We start from the raw sequence: 13,161 nt of genomic DNA, 5'->3' as shown, positions 1-13,161 counted from the left end.
CCTGGGTGGCCTCCAGGGGAGGCTGTTGGAGCCTCCTGGGGGCTCCCAGGGGTGCCCAGGTTAGAGCCCTGGCTCCCAGGGCTGGGGCTCCTGGCACACAGCTCCTTTGCCCCCCCTGGGGGGTCAGCCCCCCCCCCCCCCCAAGCTGAGGTGCTGCTGCCTTCAGGGAAGGGCAGGGGAGGTGAGCAGCAGGGAGGTGCTGGAGGAAGGGCCCTGAGGTGGAGGGCAGCTGGGGGGGGGGGCTGGGCACCTGTCAGGGCCAGGATCCCCTTGGAGCCTGTGCCTGGGGGGGCAGGGAGGTGGCAGGGTGGTGATCAAGGTGCAGAGGAGGTGTCTGGTGCAGAGCTCTTGTGCAGGGAGCTGGGAGGAGGAGGAGGAGGGAGAGAGCCAGAGCAGGAAAGCAGAACAGGAGAGGGGGAGCTGGGGGCAGGGGGGCAGCGGCAGAGGGGCTGCACAGGACCCTCAGTGCATGCAGCCAGCCTGGGGGGGGCTGTGCCCCCTGCCATGAGGGCTGGGGCCCTGGGAATGCAGCAGAGGGGAGGCCAAGGCCCCCTGCAGCCACCTTGCAGCCTCTGCTGCTGCAGGAGGGCAGAGGGCCAGGCCTGCCAGGGCTGCTGGGCACCTGCTGCAGGGGCAGGATGTGGCCCCCACAGCCCTCTGGAGCTGCTGGCCTCTCCTGGGGGGGCTCTGCCTGCCTGGGGCTCTGGGAGCCTCTCCTGGCAGGGGGAGGTGCCACAGCCAGCTGGCAGCCAGGCACCAGTGGTGTGCCCCAGGGAGCAGTGCTGGGCCCTGTGCTCTTTAACATCTTCATTGATGATCTGGAGGAGGGGATGGAGTCAGTCATCAGCAAATGTGCAGCTGACAGCAAGCTGGGAGCAGATGTTGGTCAGTTAGAGGACAGAAGGGCTCTGCAGAGGGACCTTGCCAGGCTGGACAGATGGGCAGAGGCCAACAGGATGGCATTCAACAAGTCCAAGTGCCAGGGGCTGCACTTTGGCCACAGCAACCCCAGGCAGAGCTACAGGCTGGGGCAGAGTGGCTGAGAGCTGCCAAACAGAGAGGGACCTGGGGGTGCTGATTGACAGCTGCCTGAACATGAGCCAGCAGTGTGCCCAGGGGGCCAAGAAGGCCAAGGGCATCCTGGCCTGCATCAGGAGCAGTGTGGCCAGCAGGAGCAGGGAAGTCCTTGTGCCCTGTGCTCAGCACTGCTGAGGCCACCCCTTGAGTCCTGTGTCCAGTTCTGGGCTCCTCAGGTTAGGAAAGAGGTTGAGCTGCTGGAAGGTGTCCAGAGAAGGGCAACAAAGCTGGGGAGGGGTCTGGAGCACAGCCCTGGGAGGAGAGGCTGAGGGAGCTGGGGTTGCTTAGCCTGGAGAAGAGGAGGCTCAGGGGAGACCTTCTTGCTCTCTCCAACTCCCTGAAGGGAGGTTGGAGCCAGGTGGGGGTTGGGCTCTTCTCCCAGGCAAGCAGCACCAGAACAAGAGGACACAGTCTCAAGCTGTGCCAGGGGAGGTTCAGGCTGGAGGGGAGGAGAAAGTTCTGTGTTCTGTGTGAGCTGCCCTGGGTGCCCTGCCCTGGCAGGGGTTGGACTGGGTGAGCTCTGGAGCTCCCTTCCAGCCCCTGGCACTCTGTGATTCCCTTCTGCTCCTCTGTTTGCCTCCACCATGAGCAGTGCTCCCCCACAACCCTGCTCCCTCCCTCCCTCCCTGCTGGGGCCAGGCCCAGCTTTCCTGGGGGGTGCCACAGCAGCTCCCTGCTCTCTCTTGCTGCTTCTCCAGCCAGAGGCAGTGCCTGGGAGCCTTCCAGCACCCTTAGGAGCCCAGGAGTGGAGGGGGAGGGCTGAAGATGTGCCTTGTGCAGGGTGCCCCCCCCAGCTGTGGTGCCTGGCTGCTGAGGGTGGGGAGGCTCCATGCCCACCATGGAGGAGCAGCACTCTGCTGCTGCCCTCCAGGGGCTTAGGAGCAAGGCTGAGGGGAGAGCTCCTGGGGGGCAGTGATGGAATCCAGCTCCCTTGTGAGGCCCTGGGGTGCTGGGTGCTGGTGCTTGGGGCCTGTCTGGCTGCTGCTGCCCACCCTCCATCCCTGCAGGGTGAGCTCCCAGCCACCCCCATGCAGGGCTGGAGAGCAGAGGAGCTCCCAGCCACAGCCCAGCCTGCCCCTGAGCTCCCCCTGAGCTCCTCCTGAGCTCCCCCTGGGGCAGCTGAGGGAAGGGAGGCTGAGCTCCCTCCTCTGCCTGCTGTCACCAGGTTACCTCTGCACAGGGCTCCTGCCCTGGGCTGGTGGCAGGGCCTGGAGGCCTCCCTGGTGGTCTGGGTGGCCAAGGGAGTCCTGCTGCTCCCCTCAGGGCTGGCTCCTGCCAGGGGCAGCTCCAGGAGGATGGGCTGGGAGCTGTGCTGCCTTCTGCTGCTGCCAGGGGCAGCTCCCCAGGGCTCTGCTGTCACCTCTCTTGGCTCCGGCCCTGCAGCTCCCCCCCTGCAGCTCCCCTGCAGCCCCCTGCTCCTGGTCCCTCCAGCCTGGGGGGGTGTCAGGGCTGGGGCTCCCCAGGTTGCTGCCTGTGAGCTCAGCAAGAGCTCAGCCCCCAGCAGGGCCAGGAGGGAGGCTTGGAGCTGACCACCATGGGGTCTCCTCCATCCTTGGGCCTTGGGGGGGTGGGGGGGGGCTGCCTCCTCTCCCTCTGTTGTCCCTTCTGAGTGTGGTGGTCTGCAGGGGCAGGAGGTGAGCTGGCATCAGCCAGCTTGTGGCTGGGCACAGCAGTGCCAGCTCCCTGCCCTCCACCTGCCCAAGCACCTGCAGCCCCTGGCAGTGCTGCTGGCAGGCGGGGAGCCTGGGCAGCCCTCCCTGTGCCCCTGGGGGAGCTGCTGCAGGGGACCAGGGGGAGCAGCTGCAGGGGGCCAGGGGGAGCAGCTGCAGGGCTGCTGTATCCCAGCCTGGGCTGCTGGGGCTGGGGGTGGCTGCGGGCTGAGGCGGGCTGGGGGCTGGGGGCTGACTTGGAGCAGCCTGGAGCTCCAAGGCAGGGGGGATGGAGCTGGGTGGTCTTCAAGGTCCCTTCCAATTCTGTGAGTCTCCAGAGTGGAGCAGGGCAGCTGCTGGCAGGGCCCTGGGCATCCCTGGGTGTCCCTGGGCATCTCTGGGCGTCTCTGGGCGTCCCTGGGCATCTCTGGGCGTCTCTGGGCGTCCCTGGGCATCCCTGGGCGTCTCTGGGCATCCCTGGGAGTCTCTGGGCATCCCTGGGTGTCCCTGGGCATCCCTGGGTGTCTCTGGGCGTCCCTGGGCATCTCTGGGCGTCTCTGGGCGTCCCTGGGCGTCTCTGGGCATCCCTGGGCGTCTCTGGGCATCCCTGGGTGTCTCTAGGTGTCTCTGGGCATCCCTGGGTGTCTCTGGGCATCCCTGGGTGTCTCTGGGCATCCCTGGGTGTCTCTAGGTGTCTCTGGGCATCCCTGGGTGTCTCTGGGCATCCCTGGGTGTCTCTAGGTGTCTCTGGGCATCCCTGGGTGTCTCTGGGCATCCCTGGGTGTCTCTAGGTGTCTCTGGGCATCCCTGGTGTCTCTGGGCATCCCTGGGCGTCTCTAGGTGTCTCTGGGCATCCCTGGGTGTCTCTGGGCGTCTCTGGGCATCCCTGGGTGTCTCTGGGTGTCTCTGGGCATCCCTGGGTGTCTCTGGGTGTCTCTGGGCATCCCTGGGTGTCTCTGGGTGTCTCTGGCATCTCCCCTCTGTGGCACCCGAGGTGCTAGTGGTGGCCAAGCCTCTCTGGGGCTTGCAGGGTGACTTGGAGCAGCCTCTTCTCCCTTCTGAGCCTCACCTTTCTCCTTGGCACCCTGGCCAGTGGGTTGTCTGCCCCCTCTGGCTCTCCCCCTGTGCCCCCAGCCCTGCTGCCATGGCTCAATCTCCTTCTCTGCTCTCTCCCGGTGCAGCCGCCCCGACCGAGCCGGAGGCAGTGGTGAGGAGGTACCTGGAGGAGGTGAAGGGCACTCCCCCTGAGCAGGTGAGAGCACAGCCCCAGCTTCCCAGGGGCCCCTGCCCTGGCAGGCTGGCCCAGCAGCCCCCTCAGCCCCCGCCTCCCATCCCTGGGGCAGCCCCCTGCTGCCAGTGGCACCTTGGCACTTGGTGCAGAGGCCTCGGCTCTGACTGAAGGCTGCAGGCAGGAGCTGCTGCCCTGTGCTGCTCAGAGGGCTGGGAGGAAGCCCTGAGCCTGGGGATGTCCTCCCTCTGCTGGAGTGAGCCCAGAGGAGGCCACAGCAGGGCTGGAAGCCCTCTGCTGGGAGCCAGGCTGAGAGAGCTGGGCTTGGGCAGCCTGCAGAGGAGAAGGCTGCAGGGAGAGCTTCTGGTGGCCTTGCAGTGCCTCAAGGGGAGATCAGAGAGCTGGGGACAGACTGCTGAGCAGGGCCAGGCCAAGGGGGATGGTTTGAACTGCAAGAGGGAGCTGGAGAGTGGAGAGGAGGAGAAATGTTTGAGCCTGGGGAGGCCACAGCTTGAACCCTGGGGTCAGTTTTGAGTCCCTCACCCCAGGAAGGACATTGAGAGGCTGGAGCAGGGCCAGAGAAGAGCAAGGCAGCTGGGGAAGGGTCTGGAGAGCAGGGCTGGGGAGGAGCTGCTGTTGTTCATCTGGAGAACAGGAGACTGAGAGGAGAGCTTCTGGCTCCCTGCAGCTTCCTGCAAGGAGGCTGAGTGAGGTGGGAGCTGCTCTCCTCTCAAGGGTACCAGCACCATGACAAAAGGAAACAGCCTCAGGTTGCCCCAGGGGAGGCTTAGCTTGGGCATGAGGAACAATTTCTTCCCCTTGAGGGTTGTCCAGGCCTGGCCCAGGCTGCCCAGGGCAGGGGTGGTGGAGTCCCCAGGCCTGGAGGGGTTGCAGAGCTGTGCAGCTGTGGCGCTGAGGGCCATGGCTGAGTGGTGCCCTGGCAGGGCTGGGGTAAGGCTTGGACTCCTGACCTGAAAGGTCTGATCCAAGCCAGGAGCTTGAGAGTGGAGAGGAGGAGAAATGTTTGGTGCTGAGGGTGGGGAGAGCCTGGCCCAGGCTGCCCAGAGAGCTGCCCCATGGCTGGCAGCAGTGCAGGGCAGGTTGTGTGGGGCTGGGAGCAGCCTGGGGATGTCCCTGTGGGGTGCAGAGGGTTGGACTGAGTGGCTTTGAGTGGTCCCTTCCCACCCAACCCCTTCCTCATCCTGTGGATCCCCTTGGAGCTGGCTCTGGGGCCTGGGCCTGGGCAGGGAGTTTGGCTTTGGGCTCCTCCCCGAGGTCAGAAGCAGAGCTCCAAACCCTGCCCCGGGGCTGCTCTGGGGGGAGCAGGATGCAGCCATGCTCAGATCCCACTGCTCCCTCCTGCTGGGGGGCAGCTCTCTGCCTGGGCTGCCTGGGAGGTGGGGAGGGGGATGGCAGCCACCAGGGGAGATCTCTCTCTGTGGCCTTCAGTCTCACCAGAAAGAGTCACAGCATGGGTTGGGTGGGAAGGGAGCTCCAGAGCTCACCCAGCCCAAGCCCTGCACCCAGCAGGGACATCCCCCACCAGAGCAGGCTGCTCAGAGCCCTCTCCAGCCTCACCTGCAATATCTCCAGGGCTGGAGCCTCAGCCCCCCCTCCCTGGCAGCCTGCTGCAGTGTCCCACAGCCCCCTGGGCAGAGCTTGCTCCTCACATCCAATCTCAGTCTGCTCTGCCCCTGGTGCCCTCCCTGCAGGCCTCGGGGCACAGGCCCTCTGCAGGGCAGCACCTGCTTGCCTGGCAGGCTGAGTGCTGGTGCTGAGGCCGTGCTGACCCTGCTCTGCTCTCTGCCTTGCCCTGCAGGACTGCATCATCTGCATGGAGAAGCTCTGCTGCCCCTCGGGCTACGGCGACACCTCCCAGGCTGCCGGCCTGGCACCGGAGCTGGTCGGCCGCCTGCGGCGCTGCCACCACCACTTCCACCTGCTCTGCCTGCTGGCCATGTACTGCAATGGCACCCAGGTACCGGCTGGGGTGCCCCCTGACTGCCCCCTGGCACCCAGCCTGGCACCCAGCCTGCCCCCTGCCCTGAGCATGGCACCCAGCCTGCCCCCTGCCACCACCACTTCCACCTGCTCTGCCTGCTGGCCATGTACTGCAATGGCACCCAGGTACCAGCTGAGCCTGGCACCCAGCCTGCCCCCCTGCCTGCCCCCTGCCATGAGCACGGCACCCAGCCTGCCCCCTGCCATCAGCCTGCCCCCTGGCACCACCACTTCCACCTGCTCTGCCTGCTGGCCATGTATTGCAATGGCACCCAGGTACCAGCTGAGCCTGGCACCCAGGCTGCCCCCTGCCATGCACTGAAGTGCCAACCAGGTGCCAGCTGGGCTGCCCCCTGGCTGCCCCCTGCCATCTACTGCAGTGCCACCCAGGTGCCAGCTGGGCTGCCCCCTGCCATGCACTGCAGTGCCACCCAGGTGCCAGCTGGGCTGCCCCCTCTCTGCCCCCTGCCATCTGCTGCAGAGCCACCCAGGTGCCAGCTGGGCTGCCCCCTGCCATGCACTGCAGTGCCACCCAGGTGCCAGCTAGGCTGCCCCCTGCCATGTACTGCAATGGCACCCAGGTGCCAGCTGGGCTGCCCTCTGCCATGTACTGCAGTGCCACCCAGGTGCCAGCTGGGCTGCCCCCTGCCATGCACTGCAGTGCCACCCAGGTGCCAGCTGGGCTGCTCCCCTCTCTGCCCTCTGCCATGTACTGCAGTGCCACCCAGGTGCCAGCTGGGCTGCCCCCTGCCTGGGGGCTCCTGCTGCCCAGCCCCTGACGCCTCCTGCTCTCTGCCCCTCGCAGGATGGGAGCCTGCAGTGTCCCTCCTGCAAGACCATCTATGGGGAGAAGACTGGCACCCAGCCCAAGGGCAGGATGGAGGTCTCCACCTTCCCCCAGTCCCTGCCTGGCCACAGGGACTGTGGCACCATCCAGATCGTGTACCACATCAGCAGGGGCATCCAGGTGAGGCTGTGGGCAAGGCAGAGCCTCCAGCCAGCTGCTGCCATGGAGTCAGCACCCAGCTGGCAGGGCTGGCAGGGAGCTCAAGGCTCAGCCAGCTCCAACCCCCTGCCATGGCCAGGGACACCTCACACCACAGCAGGTTGCTCACAGCCACCTCCAGCCTGGCTGCAAACACCTCCAGGCAGGAGGCTTCCACCAGCTCCCTGGGCAGCCTGTGCCAGGCTCTCACCACCCTCCTGGGGAACAACTTCTTCCTCACAGCCAAGCTCAATCTCCCCACTTCTAGTTCTGCTCCATCCCCCCCAGTCCTGTCTCTCCCTGACACCCCAGAGCAGAGGGGCAGGATCCTCTCCCTCCACCTCTGCCAATGGGCACTGGCAGCCCAGAAGCTCAGCTGCCCTTGGCCTTCTGGGCTGCCAGTGCCCATTGCTGGCTCCCTGTCCCAGGCCTGATTCCTTCCCCCCTCAGAGCTGTCCCAGACCCCTATCCCTCCCTGACACCCTCAAAAGTCCCTCCCCAGCTTTCCTGCAGCCCCCTGCAGATCCTGGAAGGCCACAATGAGGTCTCCTGGGAGCCTTCTCCTCTCCAGCCTGCACAACCCCAACTGCCTCAGGCTGTCCTCACAGCAGAGCAGCTCCAGCCCTCTGCTCCTCCTCCTGGCCCTGCTCTGGACACCTTCCAGCCCCTCCAGAGCCTTCCTGGCACAGAGGCTCCAGCACTGGCCCCAGAGCTCCAGCTGTGGTCTCAGCAGAGTGGAGCAGAGGGGCAGAATCCCCTCCCTGGCCCTGCTGGCCACACTTCTCTTGCTGCAGCCCAGGCTCTGCTTGGCTCTCTGGGCTGCAAGTGCTCCCTGCTGGCTCCTGCTGAGCTTCTCCTCCCCCAGCACCCCCAAGGCCTTTCCTGCAGGGCTGCTCTCCAGCCAGTCCCTGCCCAGCCTGTATTGGTGCATCCAATCTCAATCTCCCCACTTCTAGTTCTGCTCCATCCCCCCTCACAAGTCCCTCCCCAGCAGGAGTTTGCCATTCAGAAAACACTTTTGGACCTGAAGTTCTGCAGCTGCCCTTCCATTGCTGTTCTGTGCCCTCCCTGACCCCCTCACAAGTCCCTCCCCAGCTTTCCTGCAGCCCCCTGCAGATGCTGGAGGCCAGCTCACAGCAAGGGCAGCACAGATCTCCTGGGGCTGGGACTTGGGGGTCTTGGGACTGTGGCCCCACAGTGACACTCAGAGTTGGAGCAGAGGAGCCCCTGCTGGCAGCCCAGGGCTGAGCAGTGGTGGCCATGGCCTGAGGTGCCTGGAGCCACCACCTGCCCTGGCTGCTCTCCAGCCTGTCAGTGACCTGAGTCTCCTCCAGGAAAGGCAGAAGGTGCTGGAGGCCACATCCCTGCTTCAAGGTCAGGCTTGATGGGGCTGTGAGCAACCTGATCTAGTTGGGGATGTCCCTGCTGGCTGCAGGGGGTTGGGCTGGGTGACTCTGGGGGTCTCTTCCTGCCTGGAGCATCCTGTGGCTGCAGGGGGTTGAGCTGGGTGACTCTGGGGGTCCCTTCCAGCCTGGAGCATTCTGTGGCTGCAGAGGGTTGGAGTGGATCACCTCTGGGGGTCCCTTCCTGCCTGGACCATTCTGTGGCTGCAGGGGGCTGGGCTGGGTGACCTCTGGGGGTCCCTTCCAACCCAATGCACTCTGTGACCCTGCTCTGGGATCCTCTCCCACTTGGAGAGTGGCCCCAGGGTCTGCAGCAGCCTCTCACCCAAGGCCTGCATGCAGCAGGGAGCAGACTCAGCTGTGCTCTGCACCCGGGGTGGCTGAGATCCCAGCATCTGCTTCCAGAGCCTGCAGCTGGGTTTGCAGCCAGGCTGGAGGTGGTTGTGAGCAACCTGATCTGGTGTGAGGTGTCCCTGCCCATGGCAGGGGGGTTGGGACTGGCTGAGCCTTGAGGTCCCTTCCAACCCTGACAGATCTGTGGTTCAAAGACCTTTTTCAAGCCTCTCAAATCCCATAGGAACAAGTCAGACAGCTCCTGGAAGCAGCAGCACTTTGCTCCTTTGGCATGGGCAGAGCTGGTTTGGACTCAGTGGCATCCTGGCCTCCAGCAGGAGCAGGGAGGTCATTGTGCCCTGTGCTCAGCACTGCTTAGGCCACACCTTGAGTCCTGTGTCCAGTTCTGGGCTCCTCAGGTTAGGAAAGAGGTTGAGCTGCTGGAAGGTGTCCAGAGAAGGGCAACAAAGCTGGGGAGGGGTCTGGAGCACAGCCCTGTGAGGAGAGGCTGAGGGAGCTGGGGTTGCTTAGCCTGGAGAAGAGGAGGCTCAGGGGAGACCTTCTTGCTCTCTGCAATTCCCTGCAGGGAGGTTGTAGCCCAGAGGGGGTTGGTCTCTTCTCCCAGCACCAGAACAAGAGGACACAGTCTCAAGCTGTGCCAGGGGAGGTTTAGGCTGGAGGGGAGAAGAAAGTTCTTCCCAGCAAGAGAGATTGGCCCTTGGGATGTGCTGCCCAGGGAGGTGGTGGAGTCGCCATCCCTGGAGGTGTTCAGGCAGAGCCTGGCTGAGGCCCTTGGAGCCATGGTTGAGCTGATCAGATGGTGCTGGGTGGGAGCTTGGACCTGATGATCTCTGAGCTCTTTCCCAACCTGCTTCATTCTGTGCTCTCCATCCAGCTGCTGGGGGCAGAGCTGTCCCTGCCAGATGTGCCTTCTGTCTTGCAGGGCCCTGAGCACCCCAACCCCGGCCTGCCCTACACGGCCAGAGGCTTCCCGCGCCGCTGCTACCTGCCCGACAACGAGAAGGGCAGGAAGGTAGGACAGCAGCGCCCCCCCCCCGGCCCCCCTGCCTGCTGCCCCCCTGCCTGCCTCCTGCCTGCCTCCTGACCCCCTGCCTGCCTGCCTCCTGCCTGCCTGCCTGCTGCCCCCCTGCCTGCCTCCTGCCTGCCTGCCTCCTGCCTGCCTGCCTGCTGCCCCCCTGCCTGCCTGCCTCCTGCCTGCCTGCCTCCTGCCCCCCGACCCCCCGGCCTGCCTGCCTCCTGCCTCCCCACCCCCCTGCCTGCCTGCCTCCTGCCTGCCTGCCTGCTGCCCCCCTGCCTGCCTGCCTCCTGACCCCCTGCCTGCCTGCCTCCTGCCTGCGTGCCTGCTGCCCCCCTGCCTGCCTCCTGCCTGCCTGCCTCCTGCCCCCCGACCCCCCGGCCTGCCTGCCTCCTGCCTCCCCACCCCCCTGCCTGCCTGCCTCCTGCCTGCCTGCCTGCTGCCCCCCTGCCTGTCTGCCTGCCTCCTGCCTGCTGCCCCCCTGCCTGCCTGCCTGCCTCCTGCCTGCCTGCCTGCTGCCCCCCTGCCTGCCTCCTGCCTGCCTGCCTCCTGCCCCCCGACCCCCCGGCCTGCCTGCCTCCTGCCTCCCCACCCCCCTGCCTGCCTGCCTCCTGCCTGCCTGCCTGCTGCCCCCCTGCCTGCCTCCTGCCTGCCTGCCTCCTGCCCCCCCCACCCCCCGGCCTGCCTGCCTCCTGCCTCCCCCGCCCGCCCTCCTGCCTGCCCCCCCACCTGCCTGCCTCCTGCCCCCCCTGGAGCTGCTGAGGGTCAACCTTTTGTGGCTCTCCCTCTCCCCCACCCGCAGGTCCTGGAGCTGCTGAGGGTGGCCTGGCGGCGGCGCCTGATCTTCACCGTGGGCACCTCCAGCACCACCGGCGAGAGCAACACCGTGGTGTGGAACGAGATCCACCACAAGACAGAGATGGACACAAACCTCAGTGGCCATGGCTACCCTGACCCCAACTACCTGGACAATGTGCTGGCAGAGCTGGCTGCACAGGGGGTCACTGAGGACTGCCTGAGACACTGATGCCCAGGGGCAGCGCCGCCCGGGGCGCCGGGGCGGCTGGCAGGGAGCGTCCCCCCGCCCCCGGCCCGGTGCCCTTCTTCCTGTGCCTTACCTTCTGTGTCTGTCACACTCAAGCAATAAGATTTGATCTGCAGGAGCCTGGCTCCCTCCAGCCTCCTCTTTGGGGTTTGGGGAGGGGCTCTGAGCTCTAAGGTGGGTGGGAGGGTGAGGAGAGACTGGCACGGGATGCCCGAGGAGGTTGTGGGTGTTGCTTGTCCTGCCTGGTGCTGAACACCTCCAGGGGGGAGGACATCCACAACCTCCCTGGGCAACCTCAGGTTGCCCAGGGAGGTTGTGGATGTCCTCCTCCCTGGTGGAGGTGCTGAAGGCCAGGCTGGATGAGGCCCTGGGCTGGTTGGAGGTGTCCCTGCCCGTGGCAGGGGGCTGGAAGTGGCTGAGCTTGAAGGTCCCTTCCTTCCCTTCTGTGTCTGTCCCACTCAAGCAGTAAGAGCAAGGGACTGGCAGAGGATGCCCAAGGAGGTTGTGGATGGTCCTTCTCCTCCCTGGAGGTGCTCAAGGTGAGGTTGGATGAGGCCTTGGTGCAGTCTTTTCATGCCCAGCCTGGTGCTGAACACCTCCAGGGAGGAGAACATCCACAACCTCCCCTGGGCAACCTCCCTGCCCAGGGGAGGTTGTGGATGTTCTCCTCCCTGGTGGAGGTGCTCAAGGCCAGGCTGGATGAGGCCCTGAGCAGCCTGGCCTGGTCCCTGCCCATGGATGATCTTTCAAGGTCCCTTTCCAACCCACTTGAGTGCCTGGGGGCAGGATGGGAGAGGGGAGAACATCTCACCTCCTCCCCAACCACCTGGGAGCCTTCTCCCTCCTGCCCCTGCTTGGGCACCACCAGTGGCCCTGCCTGTGCTCCCCCCCAGCTCCCAGCCCTGCCTGTGCCCCCCCCCAGCTCCCTGCCCTGCCTGTGCCCCCCCCAGCTCCCTGCCCTGCCTTTTCCCCCCCCCAGCTCCCTGCCCTGCCTGTGCCCCCCCAGCTCCCTGCCTGTTCCCCCCCCAGCTCCCTGCCTGTGCTCCCCCCCAGCTCCCAGCCCTGCCTGTGCCCCCCCCCAGCTCCCTGCCCTGCCTTTTCCCCCCCCCAGCTCCCTGCCTGTTCCCCCCCCAGCTCCCTGCCTGTGCTCCCCCCCAGCTCCCAGCCCTGCCTGTGCCCCCCCAGCTCCCTGCCCTGCCTTTTCCCCCCCCAGCTCCCTGCCTGTGCTCCCCCCCAACTCCCAGCCCTGCCTGTGCCCCCCCAGCTCCCTGCCCTGCCTGTGCCCCCCCAGCTCCCTACCTGTGCCCCCCCAGCTCCCTGCCCTGCCTTTTCCCCCCCCAGCTCCCTGCCTGTGCCCCCCCCAGCTCCCTGCCCTGCCTTTTCCCCCCCCAGCTCCCTGCCTGTGCTCCCCCCCAGCTCCCAGCCCTGCCTGTGCCCCCCCAGCTCCCTGCCCTGCCTTTTCCCCCCCCAGCTCCCTGCCTGTTCCCCCCCCAGCTCCCTGCCTGTGCTCCCCCCCAGCTCCCAGCCCTGCCTGTGCCCCCCCAGCTCCCTGCCTGTGCCCCCCCCAGCTCCCTGCCCTGCTCCCTCCCCCCCCAGCTCCCTGCCCCTGCCTGCTGGAGCTCTGGCGCCCCCCCGTGGTGCCTGGCACCCTCCTGCCTGCCTCCCCTGCCCGCTGCAGGGCTCCCAGCCGTGCCAGGCCGTGGCAGGGATGCTCTGTCCCCGGGGTTGGCAGCTGGTGAGGCTGCCCCCTGCCCTGTGCCTGCTGCCCTTGCTGTGCCTTGTCCCCTGGCTTCCCATCCCCTGCTGCCTGGAGCCTTGGGGCTGTTCCTGGCCCTCCCTCTGCCCCCACCCAGCCCCAGCTGCCTGGAGGGTGGCACAGCAGCAGCTCTGCTGCCCTCTGCCCTGTCAGGGCTGGGGCTTGGCATCCCCCTGGGGGCAGCAGGCTGTGGAGAGCAGCAGCAGAGCAATCCTTCTGCCAGCAAGAAACCCAAAGAGGCCTTCTGGAGCTGTCAGGGGCTGGAGTGGTTCCCCAGGGCCCTTTCTGGTCCTGCAGGCTCAGGGGAGCAAAGCCTCAACCCCCCTCTGGGCTTCAGGAGAGCCTTTGGCACCACTGCCCACAGCACCCTCCTGGGGAAGCTCAGGGCTTGGGTGGCTGAAAACCTTCCTGGGGGGGCCAGGCCCAGGGAGCTGTGGGGGATGGAGGCAGCTCCAGCTGGGGGCTGCTCCCCAGGGCTCAGCACTGGGCCCAGCTCTCCTTAATGTCTTTAGCAGGGGTCTGGCTGTGGGGGCTGGAGCACCCCCAGGCAGGTTGCAGGTGGCACTGCCCTGCTGAGGCCACATCTGGAACCTTCTGTCCAGCTCTGGGCCCTACAGCTCCAGGAGGAGCTCAGGGAAGTGCTGGAGA

General features: G+C 66.5%; 1 protein-coding gene across 1 annotated transcript in view; it reads left to right on the top strand.

Moving 5' to 3' along the window:
- DTX2 (deltex E3 ubiquitin ligase 2) overlaps positions 1–10,875 on the top strand; it is a 28,434-nt gene extending 17,559 nt beyond the window's left edge. The window contains exons 4-8 of the mRNA XM_068165348.1: positions 3,908–3,978; positions 5,774–5,932; positions 6,761–6,922; positions 9,620–9,709; positions 10,515–10,875. Coding sequence (XP_068021449.1) covers positions 3,908–3,978; positions 5,774–5,932; positions 6,761–6,922; positions 9,620–9,709; positions 10,515–10,739 — 707 coding nt within the window. The 3' untranslated portion in view covers positions 10,740–10,875. The remainder of the gene's footprint in view (positions 1–3,907; positions 3,979–5,773; positions 5,933–6,760; positions 6,923–9,619; positions 9,710–10,514) is intronic.
- Positions 10,876–13,161: the final 2,286 nt, after the last annotated feature.

This window comes from Melanerpes formicivorus, unplaced genomic scaffold (assembly GCF_026170545.1).
Source record: "Melanerpes formicivorus ecotype bairdi unplaced genomic scaffold, bMelFor1.0.p_v2 SCAF_88, whole genome shotgun sequence".
NCBI classification, from domain to species: domain Eukaryota; kingdom Metazoa; phylum Chordata; class Aves; order Piciformes; family Picidae; genus Melanerpes; species Melanerpes formicivorus.
Note: the sequence above shows the minus strand (reverse complement) of the source record. Positions and strands in the feature narration are given on the sequence as shown.